The 21,566-nt window shown below is 38.9% G+C and overlaps 1 protein-coding gene across 1 annotated transcript in view; it reads left to right on the plus strand.

Moving 5' to 3' along the window:
* The window catches only part of Gask1b (golgi associated kinase 1B), a 54,314-nt gene that overhangs the window by 26,115 nt on the left and 6,633 nt on the right, over positions 1-21,566 (plus strand). The window contains exon 3 of the mRNA XM_034500675.2: positions 20,880-21,106. Coding sequence (XP_034356566.1) covers positions 20,880-21,106 — 227 coding nt within the window. The remainder of the gene's footprint in view (positions 1-20,879; positions 21,107-21,566) is intronic.

Consider the following 21,566-nt stretch of genomic DNA (forward strand, 5'->3'; position numbering starts at 1 on the left):
TAAAGCTTTCCCAAGGTTCCCTCCACAGCGGCTTCTGTTAAAATTTACCTGAGGAACTCTGGCTTTTCACGAATCTCATCACTCTGGATATTAGTTGTCCTGGATACACTCCTTTGTATAATTTCCAGTTTAAATTTTTAAGTCATTCGGATCTACTAGAATGCCTTCTACCTCCTCAAGATCATGCCTCACCTGTGGCTCAGCAAGGTAACAGAGCCCCTTGGGATTTAATTTCTTCCTTAGCTCTTCAGCAAACCCAAACCCATTAGGCTTGGTGAGCAAGCAATTAATGTTATCTCCTTCACCCCCAGTGTCCTCCAGTAATAATATTATTCCTGTCTTGTCTTCTAGTCCCTAATATTCATGGGGACCCATCTAGCTATAACCACTGTTCAATCCAGTTCATTGGGGACAAATTCATTGTATTGTCCCAAGCAAGTATGAGTAGTTACTCAAGTGTCCTCATACCTTTGGCCCCCAAACTGATGCTATTCATTCTTATATCCCGTGACCTCCTAAGCTTTGTAAGGTCATGAGGGCTTCTTTTATTTCTTGTTTACATGACGCTTTTCCCAATTCGAGCACTGCAGATACAGAATTTCCTCATAGTTATAGTTTCTTGTGTAATTCTTTAGGAATGCTCCCTCCTGTGTGCATGCTAAGTCGGGATTTTCCTCTTTCTTTGTATTAAGAGTTAGACTGATACTGAAGGACATCAGACATCACTTCCTCCTCGCTCTTTCCCTCCACATTGATTCTGCTTCGGAGGTGAGGTTTTTAGATCTCAGGAATGGGTGTTTAGCAAGCTACTCATTTTTATTCTCTTTCTATTTGTGTCTGTAAGAAATGGCAAGCTAACACTTCTTTTTTCGTCCTCCATTTTTTCATATTGTCTTCCAAATTGGAGGCTAATTTGAATTACAACACAAACAAATCCTTTTCTTGTAAGTCTTTCTTTGTCTGTGCAGATTGCTAAGCCTCAGTTGTGTGTTTTATTGTCCCTCAACTCCCCCAGGACCATGGAACACCACAACTGCTTAGGATCCTAAACCATATGTGCAACTTTCAGAGACTGTTATATTCTCTAGTCCATCAGTCAACCTGGGTTTCTGCTTGTACTCACACACTACATATGTCTCAGTCTTGGAGGCACATTGCTCTGTGCCATAGAGAGAAAGAGAGTCACCTTGAGTCCCCCTGCCCCCCAAGTGTGCTCCACCCTCGTATGGCTCAACCTTGGTTGTGGTTTAGGAGCTAGCTCCTAGTATGTGGTAGGAGAAAGGGGCCTGTGGTGAAGATTGCAAGTGAATAACACATGTAACACTGAGCATGGACTTATGGGTTAAAACCGGGAGCCTGGAACACTAGGAATAAAGACACAGAGAAACTTGCTGTGTGGTATGAGACAGCCAAGTGGACCAGATAAGAAGAACCGGCTCTTAGCCAACTATAAAAGCTGGTGCCCCCTTCCTGAAGGTTTTGAGAAACAAAGCTAAGCCTCTATTGCCTTTTTACATCCTCTTGCTTTGAAATGCAGCTAATTCTAAATCTAAATTGAAACTGAGCACCTTCTCGTAGGAACCTTCCACCTAGGAGACTGCTCCCTCTGATCCCATTGACAAGTAGTTAAATACAAAGCTGTCACAGAGTTAACTCTGCCATGATAAAGATACAAGTTGATCATGTAAATGTGAGAACAAAGAGAACTTATTACATTAACAGTATATGAGACATTGCAATACCAGAGGAAGCAACAGCAGCCAGTGACTGAGTTAGCAGTCAAATTAGTATTTTTCAGCACAAATCGGAGATCTCACAGAAGGGCTTTAACTAGTTGGATGTTTAGTGCATGTTCAGAGCATGTTTTAGGCTCATTATCACTTCCACGGTTGACCAGGAAAACTTGTAGAGTATGTGGGTGCTTTACTGACTTGGCCCAATATAGCCCAGAGAAACAATCAATCTCAGTGTAATTATCTTGTCATTTGTCCAGTCTTTACTATATGCCTGTAAAAACCCCAGACAAGGAAGGTTTTGACATCTTTTTCTCTCTTGGAAATCCCTCCCACTCTTGAGAGTTTCTCACACTATTCCCTCAATTTCTCATTTTTTCCAAATAAAGCTTGATTCTACTTTGCATGTTCCCATGAGAGTTCCCTTAAAAAAAAAAAAACAAAAAAAAAACAACAAAAAAAAAAACTTTAGCAATGAGTGTGAGGAAATAAATGTGGAGCACTGTCCCAGAGTGTCTAACACCTTAGGTCCTTGGATTATGCATAGCATAACTGGGGTGTTAAAAATTCCATTGTTCTAAACCCTTTCTATCAGATGCATGCTTGATTTCTCTCCTTTAGCAAGGTTTATGCAATTTTCACTATAGCAGGGTAGTAGGTCATCCTTATGGGAAAAATATAGCATGTTAGATTACTCTTGTGGATGCTTCATCTACAGACGGATGAGCTTCAAGTACGTGTCTTATTACCCATTGTAATTGCTGTGCAAATGTTCATCTCAACTCATTGGTTTAGTGGGTCTTTGTGTGCCAGCTACTTTATGTAACTTTTCCCTCATAGATGAGAACAAATGTCCATGTCTTAGGTAGGACATTACAAATGTCTTAGGTCGGATATTAGTGTCAGACGAAAGAAACAATTCCATCCAACTCTAGCTTTCCAAATCAATTAATTTATTGGAGTTGTTTGCAGAAACACGGCCAATCTAAAGGCAGCTGAACCACCAAAAAGCTCACACCCACATGGATGATAGGCTCATGAAAGCAGCATCACTGGAACCCAATACCTAACTCAAAGGCAACAAAGAATGTCCTCATTCTCCAGCCATAGTTTACTGTTCATACAAACCTGGGAAGGTGCCTTGTAGGTCTTGTACTTAATTGTAAGTTTCATGAACTTCCTTTGCTTAGTAGGTCTCATTAGCTTTCTGGATAGAAGTCTTTGTCTTCTCTCCATGAGGGAATGTTTCAATTAGAAGAAAATGGTTTCACAAAATACTGGAATCTCAAGCCAAAATTCTCTCTCCCTGCTACTAGAGAGTGTAAATAGACCCATTGCTAGCACTAAAGACTGAGCTATATTGTATTGTTTTGCTAATTTCATTATCATGGCTAAGAGGCCAAAGTTATTTCATTACCACAGTGTTTTGCCTGGAGAGAAGAGTTATGCTAGACTATTTCCAGTGAGTTGATGCCTTGCTTTTAACCTGATGTACTTCAGGTTTTATTACTTCCCAATAGTACATCACTGGGACTAATACTTCTATGATTGGGCCTTTAAGAGACATTCTAGATCTAAATTACTGTAATATTTTCTTTTTGATTCTTATAATACCAAAGGAGCAGTTTTACATTTTCTGTAAGGTTGTTTATAATTGGTAAGAACTTTTTGTATTTAGCATCTTAAATTGTTGATAGAAATTGGAGTTTGTGAAACAAAGTCTGTTTATAAACAGATGCATTTCATGAGTGTCATCTTAGCTAATATTTTTTTTATAAAATTTTTCTATTCAATAACATGGAGGTTGGTTCTTAATCAGAAACATGCCTTATAAAAGTGGTGCTTGGGAATGCAGAGAGCGGATTTTGTGAACAATTTTAGACAAGTTATGCCTGGAGCAAGCTATAGTTACTTGCTCTGTGATGCTGGAGCAAGGGCCAGGGAACACAGAATAGTTGCTATTCTCTGCATACAGTGTTCATTTGTTTCACCCAATTAATGAATGTATAATTCAGAAGGGCTGAACCATATTACTGACTCTGTAAAGTGCAAAAGAGCCACAAACCATCTTTTCTTCTCTAAATGTGGGGTTAACTTCACAGATCAAACTTTACCACCATAGGGATGACAAAACAAAGTGTTCTAGAAAATGCTTTGTGTTTCTTTGTCTGAATTTCTCTCAAAAAATTAGATAAAAATAACAGGACTGACTTCAGCACACAAGAACCATGTTTCCTGAACTAGGAGCCTCTACTGTAGTGTTGGAAACTGAGAATGAATTAGTCTGCAGTATTTAAGTGACCATGCTGTAGTCCTTTCTTAGCCTTCAGAAATCACTTATGCTTTTCTCTCCTCAGTTTCTCCATCTGTAAAATAGGACATTCACACCACATAGAGGGCTGATGAAAGAATAGATTACTTTTATACATACCTTTGTGTATTTAGAATGATGCTTGATACATATTCAGTAAATATTATTCATTAGTTATGCAAATTAGACATCTAGAAATTCAAAGATGTACATAGAGGTAAGTGAATAAATCTCCCTATTATTCTATTCATTAAATTGCAAGTCATTTACAAATATTTTAACTTACTGAATGCTTATGGACTGCTATATATCCCTTCTAGGCCTTTTCTTATTATGGTTTAATTCTTTTTGACAATTTTGTCTTTTTTTTTTTTTTATAAACTCTGAATTTCTCAAGGACAAGTGTTTGTCTTATTTGACTTGTAACCTTTCTGTTATCAGCCAAATGTTTAGAGCTGCTGCAGCTCTTGGGGCACTGGTTTTTGGTCAAGGAAAACTACTTAGTCATATTAACATAATAAATCTGAAGTGCCAAATTAGGATTGTTACAAATGAAAGAAAAACTGCTTGTAACACAGAAAGTAAGTAATGTTGTTAAAGGAAATTAGAAAAAGTAAATGGATGAATCTAATGAATAGAAAATGTTTGACATCTTTTTATTGGACTTATATTTTCTGAGTCCATTTGTTGAAGGAGAAATTAATGAATATTTACATTAAGAGGATAGTAGTTGTGTATTCAGAAATATTTGCTTTCACTATTACCAAAACGTTATAACATGTTTCTTTCCACTTAGACTTTTTTCAGTTCTGTTTTTTTTTTGTTCTAGAAACAGAGGGGTTTTAATGTTATACATAAAAAGTTGAAAGAGATTATATCCTGTCTCCAAAGATACATAATTTAATATGAGAGAAAGATAACCATAGTAGAATATATTAGATACCACAATTAAGTCTTAAATCTTATGGAAAGAAACAGGAAGCCATGAATTATTCTCAAATGGTTGGCTCAAGAATGAAGTTAGAGACTTTGGCATTTCATCCAGAAAAGCAGGGCTCCATAGGACGAGATTTTAATGGAGAAGATCTCAACAAAGAACTCAAAGTGGAGAAATGATGCCTGAAGATACTTCCTGTTCTCCATATGTAGTTTTTTTTTTGTTTTTTTTTTGGTTTTTTTTTTTTTTTTTTTTTGCGTAGATGGCTGTGAGTAATGAACCCATGGTGATAAACTCAACAATTAGCCACATTTTTCCTTGTCCTGACTGCTGTCTCCTCCAGTTATCTTTGCCCCCATTTTCATCTGGTGCCTAAGGAATTTGCTCTGGGATGAACTCTGTAGAATTCCTCTTGCTTTGATCTTCTTTGTAGGTTGAAAGTAAAAATTCCAACCATTTTTCTGTGTGTGTGTGTGCACATGCATATTTGTATATGGGTGTGTATGCTCTCATATGTGGAGATGTTAACTAACTAGCCAGTTAGCTGCTGAGGTTTTCCTGCCTCTCCCTGCCAGCACTAGGATTACAAGTGTGTACCACCCTGACTTTCCATGTGGGTGCTTGGGTCCTCATGTGTACATAAGTCTACCCAGTGAGCCTTCTTTCCGGTCCTCCACCTTCAACTATCTTTTATATAAGGGACAATTTTACAAAAACAAAGTTTTACAAATTTTACAAAACAAAGTTTTATTCATTTTGACCATTCTTTGCCAGGCAAAGAAAGATTCTGCTTATGGCCCTTTGATAGCTCAAAAAGGACGCCCATGTATTCTCACCTCTTCTGCTTTCTCAGAGACCAAGGCTCTCAGTTGCAGACATCAGGAGCCATCGAGGAAGACTTGTCACAGGTGGGCATTCTGGTGGCAGAAGGTAGAGTAGTCTAGGATTCTAGACATCGAGAGTTAACACAATTTGGCTTAGTTTTTGTTGTTTTTCGGCATTAGAGCACTATCAATTTAAATGGCCTCTGCCCATGTATATATTGTCAAGTTCAAACAAATGGTGCAGTTTCTCATTTGCTTGATTACAAATAGTGAGGGATGATGGCTTCAAACAATGTCTTAGGAGCAAATAGCAAAGGAAGTCTGGGATTACTTTCATATAGTGGTTAACTGTCATGATGAATTGTCTTGGACCTAAAAAGTGAAGAGAGAGGAGCAAAGAGGCTGCAGAGCTATGTATCTCTCCTTCTTATTGTTTGGTGATATAACATCCCAATTCTCTTATGGGGAGCACGAAATAATCAGAATGGTTTTCTTGCTACAGGTCCCTTACTTAGGTAAAGTATGTAGGGATTATGCTTTTCTAACATTAAAAATGCCTGGGGTTCATAGATGTGTCATGTGTCTTTGCCCCCATTTTCCTCTGGTGCCTAAGGAATTTGCTCTGGGATAAACTCTGTAGAATTCCCCTTGCTTTGATCTTTGTAGGTTGAAAGTAAAAATTCCAACCATCTTCTCTCTCTCTCTCTCTCTCTCTCTCTCTCTCTCTCTCTCTCTCTCTCTCTCTCTCTTTCTCTCCCCCCACCCCGTGTGTGTGTGTGTGTGTGTGTGTGTGTGTGTTTTCTCCAGGACCAGTGCCTTACTGAGCAGTCAATAGCTAGCTTCTAGGGAAAGGAGAACCATCATTTTTTTTATCAACCCCCATGCTCATATTATCGGCATTCATTGGACTTAGTGGGTTATCAATACACAAACAAAGGAGATACGAAGTTGGAAGAAGGACATGTTAGAGGGCATATGGGGGAAGCTGGAGTGGGGGGGGGATAGGGGCCTGGATATGATCTTGTTTCATTATATACATGGATGAAATTTTCTAGAGAAAAAGGATCATTATTTTTTAAAAAACTGACCAAGGTCAAACTTCATAGGGAGGAACATGCCAAACACTGGCACTTATTATGGTTATTTTAGATTTATAATACTGTCTCATTTCATCAGTGAAATTCAAGAGAAATTATTTCAGCATGATCGATGCTTCTTACTACACTTAATGGGTGTGCTTAGGAAGATAATGATGTTATTTTACTTAAGAATTCTTCCCAAGAAGATCCCTTCTTTTAAACTTACCTTGTGCAATTGCAATTTGATTGTAATATCTAGTACTGTTTCTAATAACTGGGTGGACCATGCAGAAACCTTGGTGTATATGGGACACCCATATGTGTTTCTTGCTTTTTACTATTAAGGAAAGTAGAGAAATGGGAAGTGACATAAAAGAAAGACTACTTACGAGATTGCTGAAAAGAACAAGAAATGGGTCTTTTTTGGCATTAGATGAAATGGATAAACCATGTAAGGATTATTGCTATTAAGGGAGGTTTGAGGCTATTTTATGTTAGTTCTAACAAGATTTGACTTTATTGTTTTTTTCTTTTTGAACGAAGTCTTGCTATGTACCTATCATGGCCTGAACTTTTCAGGCCGGTCACCTCAGCCTCCTGAGTAGGATTGCAGGTGTTCTCATCCCAGCTAAATAATTCACTCAGTTACTCCATTACAGTACATTTAATTCATGGCAGTTGACTTATATGTAAATTAAACAATCCTCTAGGCATTATTTGTATGCATCCCTTGTTAAAGAATTTGTTTTCAATAGTAGTCAGTTCCTCAGGTGCTCGCACTGCTTGGGGGTATTTTTTATCAACTCATCACTAATGACTTCCTCTCTTGACCTACCTGTTTTACTTCCTTACACAACTGTGTTAAATCTGAAGGTTTCTACATTCTGAGTCATTTTTTTTTTAGCCTTCCTATGCTTAGTGCCTCACAATTGAGCAACAGCAAACTTTGACAGTTCTTCAAAATGACTCCCATATGCCTATCTCTCTCCCCTTCCTGTCAGCGCACCTTAATCAGACTCTCTTCCAATGAGTCAGATGCCATCTAGGGCTCCCAACTGATCGCCTTGCCTTTCTCAGCTGCCATTTACTGTACAAACCGTCACTGAATCGACCTCTCAGAAAACTAAAATATTCCGTAAGGACTTCCATTTGATTGGGCAGTGAAGTGTAAATGTCTGAGGGCTTTCAGAGTTCTTATGGAAGCCAGAGTTATAGCTGAGAGATGCAGGGCATTATCGGCATGTGTGAGGCCCTAGCACCTATCCTCAGGACTAAAGCGAATAAAGAAAGACATAAGGTGATTAAAGGAAAAAAACACCAAAAATATACAAGTAGGTAAGGCGTTATAATGAACCTCTGAGTATCTGCCCACAAGTTCCAGCTCATGACAGTCTTGTTCTTTCTTTAATGCTACTATATCCTATGCCCTGTATTAATTTGAAAGAAGTCATAGACACTGTATTACTTAATTTGTATGTATTTCAACACACATCACTAGAAGATAAAACAGATGAGCATATTACTATTAGCATACCTCAAATTATTTTTTTTTCCCCATGAGATGAGGGAGGAGACGCACGGGAGCTAGCGGGATTCGAACCCGCGGGGTAGAGAGAGAGCTCAGAGGGGCCCGCGCCCTCTGCAGGCAGACGCCTTATGGGCTGCGCCACCGCCGGTTCGCTCATACCTCAAATTAGTAATCATTCTTGTCATATACCAAAGCTTTTTATTTGTTTTGTAAATGGCATATGTATATACTTCAATTTGTTTGAAAACAGGATTTCAATAAAACCTACACCATGTGATCAGTTGAGATCATCAAGTGTAAACTCCAAGCCTCCAAGCCTCCATCTTTTTATTTTTATTCAGTTTTCGTTTCCATTTGCAAGATCATGTGAGACCACTTTCTTGAGCCTGTTGTGTGCAGGCCCAAGAGGGTGGGCTCACATTTCTATAGAGACAAGAAGACTGCAATGAACACCTCTGGATGTATTTGGTAACTGAAGGGCCCTTGATCAATAGACTAAAACAAATCAACATTTCACTCTTGGATTCTCTTAGTTGGGAGTCTCTTTGTTTTAAATCAAACAAAACAAAAGAAAACAAAACAAACAAAAGAAAAACATGGCCTAACAACGCAGGACACAGCACTCCCTCTTTCAGAATGATCCTGTCAATCTTTTCACATATTTGCTTTCTGTCTTCTCTCTGAAGACTTGACTCCTGTCCCCTTCCTCATGCCCCACTCTTGTATCTTCTCCCAGATGTGATCCCTTTCATGAAACTAACATGAGCGTTTTAGCTAGCTGGAAACTTCTTTTCATGCATACATCTATGAGTTCATAAGTAGTAAGTGAATCTGTGTGCATTTTAAAAAGGTGGCCCACTGTATCTGCAGGTGACTACATTTCTCTGCACCTCCCTACTTCCATACCTTTACACCTAAGGAAGGTGAATAGGGGAGGATATGTTCCTGAGAACAGTTCAAGAACAAGGTGTTAACTGGGGGGTGGTGGCACTTGCCTTTAATCCCAGCATTTGGGAGGCAGAGTCAGACAGATCTTGGCAAGAACAGCTCTTAACAGCTGAGCCATCTCTCCAGTCCTGAAATCAGATCTTGATGTGACAGATTCTAAGAGCATGTATTCATTGCTTGTGACCATTTTAACAATATATGAAAGCTTTGATTTGCTTTTGAGTTATTTGATTTGAACAGGATTTGTGTGTGTGTGTGGTATGTTGTATGTGTGTGTGTGTGTATGTTTAATCAGCTATTCTGTTCCTGTTATTGTACTTCATCAATTCTTATGTTACTTTATAAACCAAATTGAGAATTACAAACATCTAGGAAACCATGAGAGGGTTTTGATGAAAGCCATTGCATCCCTATTGCAAGATTTCTATAATTTCTAGTTGGCCTCAGTTATCATTTGAGGTTTGAAGGCTTGCCTCTTGACACTGACAAAATGTCTCTTCCATGCCCTGTTTTCAGTAGTGTTCCACCCCAGCTGTCTTCGTGGTTGTTCCTCTCATCTGCTTCCCCATTAACCATTCATTGATGCATCTCCTTCAACAAGACAGCGCCTTTAGATCTCACACCTTAAACTGCATTCATTGGGAGGTCTTCCTTGGCAGAGATTGACATGGTTACTCTGAGAATTAGGTCTCCTGGAGACCTTGGGAAGGGAGGAAGGAGGCAGTGGGTCTCTAGTTCAAGAGGCAAATGCTTTCCACTTTTATGGGCTTTAAATGGGAAACACTGCTGGGGCTAAAGTTCTCTCCAAGAAGATAATAGGATGGGAAAACAAGTGTGTGTACTGAGATGTGGTGATTTCTCTTCTACCAGAGAATTGAGATTTAGAAACCACATTCTCTCACTTCACATCATGTAAGCTATTTAATTGTTTTATGCTGGCAATCAGAGAGGGAGAGGGGGAGAGAGAGGGGAAACAAGAAAGGGAGAGGGAAAGGGACAGGAATAGTCTTTAGCTACATTGACTCATACTTGGCTTATGGGCCAACAGCTGGCCTCAGCAGTCAATAGCTACTTTTTTGGAGACTAGCTAGTTTCCTTTCCTTTTCTTTCTTTCTTTCTTTCTTTCTTTCTTTCTTTCTTTCTTTCTTTCTTTCTTTCTCTCTCTCTCTCTCTCTCTCTCTCTCTCTCTCTCTCTTTCTGTCTTTCTTTCTTTCTTTCTTTCTTTCTTTCTTTCTGTTTTTAGACAGGGTCTCACAGACTGGCTTGAAACACATAATCCTTTTCCTTGATGGTTCTCCTGTATGTTGGGATTATAGGTTGGTGCCGTCTGCCTCAGCCCACGTTATTTTCATAATAATTTGTGCCTCAAAACCTTTGTGCCTTGCTCCTTTCTTAAGGAGCAAATAGCTTCCCAAAATGTCTGCTCCCAACATGAAATATTTAAGAATATTAATGTGTTTTTCTTCTAAATATTAAGCAATATTTTACTGTACGTATTTCCCTGCCACCGCAGTAGTTCCGTATGCATGTACAATTTGTGCTGGTGGAGTCAGGTAACTGGTGTCTCCATCATCTCTAAGTTTGGAAAGTCCAATATCCTGTCTAATAGCTCTTTTGAAATAAGCAATTAATTGTTGTTAACCACAGTTATATTACAGTGCCACAGAACAGTTTGTTATTCCTTTTACCAAGCTGTGACCCTGTGCCCATGAATCATCTTCTCTTATCATCCCTCCCCAACCCTTGCCAGTGTCTGGAAAATGCTAGGCTGCATGCAGTTTCCATGACATCAACTGTTTAAGCTTCCACAGATGGGTGAGACATGTGGGATTTATCTCTCTCTGCTTGACTTATTTCATGTAATATGATGTTCTCTAGTTTTGTTCATGTTGCCCAAAAGAGCAGGATTTTCATCTTGTCTATAAATAATTCTCTATGTGTGACTCATATTTTTATTCTCCATTCATCCACGTAGATGCGTGATATAATTTCATGGTTTGGTTGCCACATGGAATATGGCAGTGGCCGGGGACATAGATGTCCCTTGGACATGCTGATTTTTTTCTTTTCTTTTCTTTTTTTTTTCTTTTGGGATTTGTACTGAGGCATAGGATCACTGGGTTATATGGAAGTAGAATTTTGTATATGTTTTTGCACATATGTAGCATTAATTCTCAGACACTCTTGACCTTGATTTCTCTACCCTAGGATGTTAGCTGACTTAGGTGCTCGCTTTTGTGTTGAGTAAAAGAGAGAGAGAGAAAGTCAAAACCATGATATACATAATCCCATATTTTTTTGTGATAACCAACTAAGTATTTCCTGGTCAATTTTCTAATTTTGTGGTTAGTCAGAAGTGAATAACATATTGATTAGTTATGTGCCTTTTAAAATTTATTTTCACAGTTGCTATGTACCTTTCAGACAGTGCTGAGATTAGTAATACACAGAATGTTTCAGTCATAGATTTAGTTATACTCAGGGCTGCTGGAGAGATGATGTGTTTGAGCAAACCTGTTATTCTATACATAGCCATTTGACATTCAAAGGCTGTTTAACATGTTATATGAACTAGCTTCTGCCTTCCTTTCTGATATCATTGCACGATTCTGGCACCCACTTAACTAGCATGTTTCAGGGACACGAGAGGTTTGTAGTTGGACTTCTGGGTGAATCTGTTGTAAAGCAAATTAAAAACTCTGAACTCCCATTGGGAGAGTTGAATATCCATCTGCTTAATCTTCCAGGTATTCCCTTGGAACCACTGTAATGCATATAGTATTCTACATATACTTACATATATACTACTGTATAATTGTTTAAGAATTTTCATAGTTCATTATTGGTTACTGAGGAAGTAGACTTGGAGAGAGGGTAAAGGGTTAACTTAGAGCTTGTTGATCCACTGTGAAAGCGAGGTAAAGACTCTGTTACTCTCATGCTCTCCCCAGCCATATTAATGTTGTTGTTTACAGATATCATTTACTAAAATACACATGGAACTTCGAACACCATTACTGTGATGTGGTCAAATCAAATGGAATCTGGTCTGAGGCAATGGGTTTTGTAGGCTTTTCAAGGAACCATGAGGTCAAAAGTAATTTCATAATACTGAGACTTGTTTTTTTCTCTATTTGCTATTTTCAGTATGTTAGTATTTACACTAGTTAGTGAATTTGTTAATGTTTTAGCATGAGTCAAGATAGGCAGCAATACACCAGGAATAGTTCCAGTCTGTCCTCCTCTGTACAACCCAGGAAAACACGTAGAGTAAGTGTCAGATTCTTTAAAGAATGTCCTTTGTGAACTGATACTTTATTAAATGTCTGCATATAAGTTCCTACTTTTAAAATACCTGACTGACAAGATGAGAAGAATATATACAGCAATCTCATGGATTGCATTTCATAGCTCAGTTGTTGTGTTGAGACATTAGTAGGATAACAGATAGGGAAACATGGAAGTCTGGCTTCAGGCCCACAGCAGTTATGAGTGTTATTATATCATGGACACCTGTGGAGCCAGTCTTCATTTTTTCATTAACAATTATTAAGTATACTATCTTATTCTTTATAAGATAGGAAGTGCGCTGGTAAGAAATACAAAATTAGTCATGTTTAGCAAGAAGCTGTAACGTCTGTGGTGGTAGGCCCATTGGCCTTCCTAGCATGAGACACCATGGCAGGCGGCTGTGGAAATCAGCTCTTGTTTCTCTATAGATAGCTGAGTTACCCTCTTGGAATTGATCTCTTTATTTGTATGTCATGACTGGGCCCCATAAACCCACATGCTGGTTTGGATTGTCTTAATGATTAATACATTTATAATGGAATAAGCATTGCAGTGTTTTGAAAAAAAAATAGCTGGTTATATATAAAGCTTTAATGTATAAGAAGCACAGAAATAAATCCATCCTAGAATGGGAGATCCTGTATATAGTGGATAGAAAAACAATTTTGAAAGCAAGGTCAATTCAGAAAGCAAAACCAAAATGTTTTCAAAGGCTAGCAAATAATCAATTTGTCAGAATTAGTTACTGTTTTAATTGAGTTTCATCAAGCAAATGAGTCTAGGCAGCTGTCAGATTTGTCTCTTCAAGTCTAGCCATGACCAGAATGGTCTGAGCATCATCGCCTAGTTTGTCTTTATTCTTGTCATTTTTCTTTTAGTAAATTCACATTATTGAGAAAAATAAAATTGGCAGGAATTCTTTGTAAATACTAAACATGAACAAACATCTCTGTACAAAAGACCATTATTATTCCTTCAGGAATTCAGGAGTTTTGTAAGGTGAGATTTATGTAAGGATTTATGTAAGGTGAGATGCTGCCTTATTTCACTTGAGGAATGCATTTTAAGGAAATTTTTCTTAGATTAGGTATATTTCATTCCCAGCTTAAATTGTTTAGTATAAAATTTTAAGGAAAACATTTAGGTTGTTTCATCCTCATTTTGTTTGTTTATTTTTTAATTTTAAAGAAATTTTATTTATTTTCAGTGTATGAGTGTTTTGTTTACATGTATGTGTACCACCCATGTGCATAAAATCCAGGGTGGACAGAAGATGGCATTGAATCCCCTGAGACTGGAAGTATATAGTGTTGTGAGCCACTGTGTGGGTGCTGGGAATTGAACCTGAATCCTCTGGGTAAGCAACAGTCCTCTTAATACCTGAGTCATCTCTCCAGCCCCATCTTCCTGTGTTACATTTCTCTACTTAATATAAATTCAGTCTACAAATCAGAACGTCACAGGATATAAAAATACTCGTCTTTTTTTTGTTTGTTTGTTTGAGTGCTTTTTAAAACTCATTGCAGGAAGGTGGGTGTGCCTCGGGCAGAGTTTATTTTTATGCAGCTCTGCTTGTTCAAATTATAGAAAGTGAATTTCTTTCCCTAAAAATAGACTGTTGATTGCCTGGGGCCTTTATGTAGAGCCTTTCTGTGAGAGTGAATCTTAAAACATTACATCCTGAATCCGTCACAGCACTGAACAGAAAACAGAGAAATAAGACCATGTCTTTCCTCGTGAATCTGTAATATGGAAGAAACTGGAGATCCATCCTTGAGTTGGCCCACACTGATAGCAATTGAAATGTGAGATTCTGGGGTGGAGGTGAATTAGAGGAGCTCACAGATGCAGGACTTTGAGCCCGTGCTCCTTGTTAGATAGATGTTAGACACAGAAGACCATTGCTATATCTCTCATCATTCTTCAACTGCCCTGCTAGTCATGTGTACGTGGTTATTTGTTGTCATGGCAACATGAAACACAAGTGAAATACATTGCTTGACTTATTATGTGACACAGTTCCCAAGTGATATAGGTGCAGGACAGGGTAGAACTCTCTCCCTCTCCCTCTCCCTCTCCCTCTCCCTCTCCCTCTCCCTCTCCCTCTCCCTCTCCCTCTCCCTCTCCCTCTCCCTCTCCCTCTCCCTCTCCCTCTCCCTCTCCCTCTCCCTCTCCCTCTCCCTCTCCCTCTCCCTCTCCCTCTCCCTCTCCCTCCCCCTCCCCCTCCCCCTCCCCCTCCCCCTCCTGTCCGCCCTCTGCCTCTCCTCTCTCCTTTCTTCTTTTCTCCCTCCTACTTCAGATTTTTGCTGTCTGTAGTTCCCTGAGGGAAGAAGCTGCTCTGCATTAACAAGCATCACTGATGCTGTGGTGTTTGTCTAGGATTTCTCTTCCCATGATGTGCTGTTTCCTTACTCATTAGACCGTAGGAAACCAACTCTGATTCCATTTGTAGCATTGCAAATACACACAGGTTTATATAGGACAAAACTCCAGAGCACATTTTCCCATGTGAGTTTCTCTGACAACTAACTAAGCCCGAATGTTTTGTGTTTTCTCATGCCTGGAGTGCTGCAAGTAAGTGTGATTCTGTGTCTCTTTGCCTTTTGAAATTAATTGTTGAAAGTAAGACCTATTTCCTACCTGCATTTTTTACAAGCAAGTGAGACATTCAATCAAATAATTGAAGGTCAGAGGAAATTTGCCAGGAAACTGCCAGCCAAAGCAAAGAAAGAATTTCCTTTTGGGATTTCCATTTCACCTGCCTATTATGGTAATGTCATACAAGGCTTTATGGTAGATAGTCTACCAGATGCAGAATTCATGATCCATGCTTAGTGCAGTTAAACCCAAAGATAGACACTAGCCAAAAGCAAAGGACAGACAGAGGCAGCTGCTGGCTTGCTCCTGACAGTCCTTTTATAACTTCCTCTCTTCTTGACATACCTACCACCGTACTGTGCTTGCTTTTTCTCAATACAAGACAATGTTTTGTTGAAGGTCTGTACATAGTCAAATCCAAATTGAGTTACAACATTCAGCAGAGTTGACTCACTAAGATCCATTCACTGAATGTCTACAACATGCTAGCTTTTGGGTAGGCAAATCATTGTGCAGAACTGCTATTTACCTACTACTTTCTTGAATATTTAAGTTCTCCCAGCCCCTTAAATTTGGTGTTTTCTTTCAAAAGATGGCAGTTGTTTAATGTTTGAGCAAGGTGTGGTCGTATACGCCTTTAATCCTAGCTTTTGGAAGGCAGCAATAGGTGGATCTGTCTTCTATTTCACAAGTTCTAGGACAGCCAGGGTTGTATAGATAGACTCTGGATCAAGACGTTGAAATTAGCTGGGCAGTGGCACCTTTAATCCTGGCACTTGGGAGGCAGAGGCAGGTGGCTTTCTGAGTTAGAGGCTAGCCTGGTCTACAGAGTGAGTTACAGGACAGCCAGGGCTATACAGACAAACCCTGTCTCAGAAAAACAAACAAACAAACAAACAAACAAACAGTTGAAATTAAAATCAAATAGTTTGATTAAAATCAGTAAGAATCTTAAGAGGACCTGGGGAGACAATTTAGTTTGTACAGTGTTTGCTATGCAGTTTTCATGAAGTTTTGGATTTGCATTTTTAGTGCCTCTATAAAAGCATAGCAGTGGGTATACATTTGTAACCCCAAAAACGGAAGTGTGGGGCAGAGACAGAGGCTCATGAAGCCAGCCTTGACCAATCAGAAACAGAAGGGTCATCAGCCAGCCAGTCTATACTAATCTATGTGCTCCAGGTTCAATGACAGATTTTTGTCAAACACTAACAGGGAGAGTGACAGGAAAGGACACTTGAAGTCAGTCTCTAGCTTCCACATTCACCTACACATATGAACAAATATACCTACATTCATGTGTGCACACACACATTAACAAGTATATATATCCCCTCCACAAAGAATATTAAGAGTCTGACTTATTAAACAAGAAGTACATACATGTACAACTATGCTTGTGCAGACCAGTTAAGAATGAAAAAAGAAAAATAGATGGATGCCAATATGCAGGATTATCTAACTTAGCTGATTTATGCCATAACGTGGATGATAGGAGTTCACTGTTTGAGTTGGTGAGAATATCCTCATTATATTCTCCCTTCAGCTTCCCAGCATGCTCTGTTTCAGTTCTCACTCTTTTAGTGGTTTCCCCTGATGTCCTGCTCACTGGCCTTCTGTCCTTCCAGTTCAATGTGAGAAAATGGCAAAGTTTTCAGATAAACCTATTCTCAAATTTTTCACATGGGCAGGACACTCTTAACTTCTCTTGGCTTCATGCTCTCTTTGTGTCCAGCACTCCACTCTAACCTGTACTGACCAGTGTCTCTCAAGGGCCCAGGCAACTCCATACCAGTCCACCAAGGATTCAGTCCACTTCACACTGCTTCATACCAGTCCACAGCACCAACGCAAACAGTGCCTGTGAGCACTATTAGAAATACCCACAGTGTTTTCATTGAGCACTTTTTCCCACTGAGTGTAATGAAGAATTTCTTCTCCAGCTCATGCTGCCTGGCTCTTTAAACTCAAGTCTTATGACCTTTCCTTCCTGCATTTTTCCTTGATATTCTGGCCTGAAGTTCTTTGTACTTCTGCTGAAACTCTTGTAATCAATACTAATTGCATGCAGAATCATTTAATGTTTTATGCAAATGTGAACAAGTGCTTCTTTTGCCATGAATGGGAGACAGTACCTGAAAGATAAAATCAGGATGCATGAGAGCATGGTGCTTTGAAGACAGCTTATACTTCTTGGATAAAATCCTGAGTTCTACTCTTTGTGAGAAGAGGGGAACCCAGAGGAGTCACCTGCCTCTTCTTTATAGCTCAGTTTCTTCATTTAATTTCTGTTGCTTTGTTGGGACACTGTCTGCAATTAGTTGTTTAATCATGTTACTTTTAAGTCAATGACCATATGAATAAACTAACCCAAGTCCTTGATGTACCTAGTTTTGAACACAGACCTGGATAGGGTGTGTTTTTTTTTGTGTAAAAAGGAGCTGGTTTTATGCAGACATTTAATGGCTCTTCAGAGCTACGCAACGAGGCAGAGACTTCCTTGCTTTAGATGCAATAAGAAAAAATAAGTTACCCAGAAGGTGTATTTTTCCTACAGACAAAATGATTGCTACCAAAGGAAAATGGAAATAAGGGGAAAATCTTTTGAAGGAAATATATCTAAAAATATCTATCCCATCTCTTTTTTAAAAAAATTGGCAGGAACACCTGGATTTTTTCTGAGTGTAATTTTAGTTAGGTAAACATTGAAAAGATATATTTTTCTAAAAAAGGAAAGAGTACTTTTTATGGAAAATGATGGTTGCCAGTCCTCTTCAGCAGTAGATTGCTTTTGCAAAAAAAAAAAGTTTTTTCTTGTATTATAGAATAAGAAAGTATGAATTCAGTCAGGGCCAGTGACATGCCTGGGCCAGGTTGGTAAAGGTGCCTTTTACCAAGCTTGATGATACAAGTTCCATCTCTAGTGCCCATATGGTGAAAGGATAGAGTCCATATCTGAAAGTTGTCCTTTGACTTCTATGTGTGGAGGGTGTCATGTACACACATACATAGCATATGCATCCACCAAAAAATTAAGTGAAGTAATACAATAATGAGAACTCAAACAGTAGTGGTGATCGGTGTCATTATTGCTTACCTGAAAACATTTACTCACAATAGGCTTCTTTCTAGGATGCCCACTTAAGAACAGAGACACAGCTTGGCATTGTGGGTACTTTACCATGCGATGCTTAAGTGTTTGCTTTAATGTGTACACTAAACAAGCACATTAAAATATCATCTGGGGTTCACAGCTAAGCAGAATGTACTTTATTAGGCTGTAAAAATTGGTGAGCTGTCTTGAAAGTTCGCAGGACCGCATTTGGCATATACCTAAACCAGCTGCCAGGGAAATAGTGCTGACTTTCAGGGACTTTAAGGGATAAAGGTTATACCAATATCCTTGGCCTATTGAATGGGGACTAAGGGGAAAACGATGATAAAATTCTGAGAAGACTTGAAGACTATGATTTAATAGCTACACAAGCCATTACTATACAAGGGCAGAAATATAAGAACATGCATTACTCTAGCTAGAAAGCAATGGAACTGAGTAAAACACATTATTCAAGGCCTTGCAGTCTGAGTGTACATTCCTAGGTATACATAGGCATACACTCGGCACATGGTAATGTACTCACCAAGTACATGTTTGGATCTGAATAACATCGGTGGCGTCATTTCCCAGAAGAGGAACTGGTCATACATACCTATCATCAGTGGTGATGTTGGTCAGACTTGCCAGCACAGCAGGCTCTCAGAGAATTGGTGAAATCATCAGAATATCTCATGATTCAAAATTAGATTATATAGAACATTTTAGAACACACTGTAGGAAACAGTCAAATGAGGGGACAGCAATAAAAAAAGATGTCCTCCGTCATTCTTTCTAATTGCTCATGCTTTCATGAGGTTTAAAAATATCAACTATAAAATGTAATTCTTACAGAGATGCTGACAGGGCTTAAATTCATGAGAGCTTATGATCAAACATGAATTCATTCAACATTCATGGCTTTTATTATAGTTTGGATCAAAATTATTCCCTGTGTCTCCAGTGTTAAACGCTTGGTTCCAATCTTGTGGAACTGCTGGGAGGTAGGTATTGGATCTTTGAGTTCAAGGCCAGTATGGTCTACAGAGCACATTTCAGGATAGCCAGGGTTACACAGAGAAATCCGGTCTTCAGCAGCAGCAGCAACAACAATGACAACAAACCAAAAAGAGTTAAATTCTAAATGTTTATTCTATTATTATCAAAACAAAAGCCATTTCATTTCCTCATGAATGTTAATATAGTTGAACATGGTAATAATAATGGTAATAATAAAAACTGGCCTCCAGCCAGTTTAAGCTTGACTCACAGTTTTGCAGACCTTAGTCCCTAGATGGCTGACCTCCTAGCTTTTGGACTTATGGGAAGGCAGCGGTACAGGGAAAAGGAAGCTGAGAATCAGAGAAGAGTAATGAGGGTCGAAATCCCTTTCTGTGGTCTAACTAGATCACTTAATACCTCTTACTAAGTCCCATCTTTCAAGGTTTTTACCACTTCAACAATGTTAGCCTGGGAAATAAATCTCTTCTATACGGGCCATTGGGAGGGTGAGGGGAAACATTCAGATCTAAAGTAAAGATTGTATGCCCTATTAGTGTGTCTAACTTGTGGCACAGAGCCACATACATCTTAAGAGAGTTGTGAATGTGGTCCAACATGTTTGTAAATAACAATGTCATGCTTCAGTGTCATAAGCTTGGACACCCTTGCCTATCAGGGTGGTGTATAGTATTTCCTTCCTATTTCTACCAACTGTACAACATAAATAAGTCATAGCATACAGGTGACTAAACAGAGTCAATGCCATGCAGTAATCTACACAAGGTTGTGCTAACAGGTGTATGAACAGAGGTTTGACTTCAAGTGACTAAATTCCTGAGCTCAAGTGTAGTTTATTGTGATTATTGAATATTACTTTTTTCTTGGTCAAAAGTGACATTAAGCAATGTTCTAGTTATCCTTGCTACATTATTTATTTATTTATTTATTTATTTATTTATTTATTTATTTATTTATAATTCTTTATAACAAACCCCTAAAGTCTCTATAGCTTTGTCACTTATTCAGAATTTAGCTGATGTTTCATTATTGGATCTCATACTTTCTGTACAGTTCTATCTTATTTCAGGTTAGCTACTGCAATACTTCAGTCCAGCACAATAGACTTTATAGCCAATAAAGTAATAAGAATCTGTAGGCCTCCATCAAGGAAAAACACAAGAGCTAGTCCCTGGGTCTGTAGAAATACTATGCTACCTTCTCCTTCCTGAAGAGTTAGAGATTCTGCTGGCCACTTGTTTGCATGTGATTCCGTGGGAACTGTGGATATCAAGGGTGGGGTCGCCTGAATTGGATGATCTGCTGTTAGCAGAAGCTGGAAATGCTTAGGACTGTGTGTGAGTCAGAGGGCTTTGAACTATGGACTTATTCTAACAGATGCTTTTAATTAAAGGAGCCTGGCCTGCTTGGATTCTGGCAGGTCAGCTGTTCAGAAAGCTCCCAGTCTTTGGAAATGTTCTGACTTTCCCAAGGTTTTGCTCAGCATCTTGGATGTTGTTTTTATTTCCATTTTCAGATTTATAATCGCTTGGATACAAATTGCTGCGGATTCAGACCTCGCAAGGAAGACGCCTGTATACAGAATGGACTGAGGCCAAACTGTGAGGACCAAAATTCTGTGACTTTAGCACACATTATCCAGAGAAAGAATCACCCAAGGCATTTGGTCTTTATAAACAATAAGGGCTTCTTTGACAGAAGTGAAGACAACTTAAACTTCAAATTGTTAGAAGGCATCAGAGAGTAAGTGTTGTGCATATTGCGGAAGTTTTATCTCACTCCCTAGATTGTTCTGGAATTCTCTGTGTAGCTCAGGCTTTCCTGGAACTCACTGTCATTCAAGCTGACCTTAAACTTACAGTTATCCTCCTGCCTTGGCTTCCAGAGGGCTTGGATCACAGGAAGGAGCTGTTACACCCAAAACGAAGCGCACATTTTCTAATCGAGTGACATCCTGGAAGACCACATGTTTGTGCACAATTAGTAAAGCTTTGTGAAGACTCACACCTTATGTTAGATATATTTAATTTCCAAAGAAACTAGAAGTGTGGGAATAGAGATCCCAAGAAGAAAATAGCCCTCCAAGAGCAGCCATTACATCTGTGGGCAGTCCACAATGTCTACACAGCTTCTGCCACAGTCCACCTTCACTCCATGTTCAACTTTCACTGTGAAAACCCATGTGGGTAAGGTTGGACATATA

This window comes from Arvicanthis niloticus, chromosome 4 (genome assembly GCF_011762505.2).
Source record: "Arvicanthis niloticus isolate mArvNil1 chromosome 4, mArvNil1.pat.X, whole genome shotgun sequence".
In the NCBI taxonomy this organism is placed as follows: domain Eukaryota; kingdom Metazoa; phylum Chordata; class Mammalia; order Rodentia; family Muridae; genus Arvicanthis; species Arvicanthis niloticus.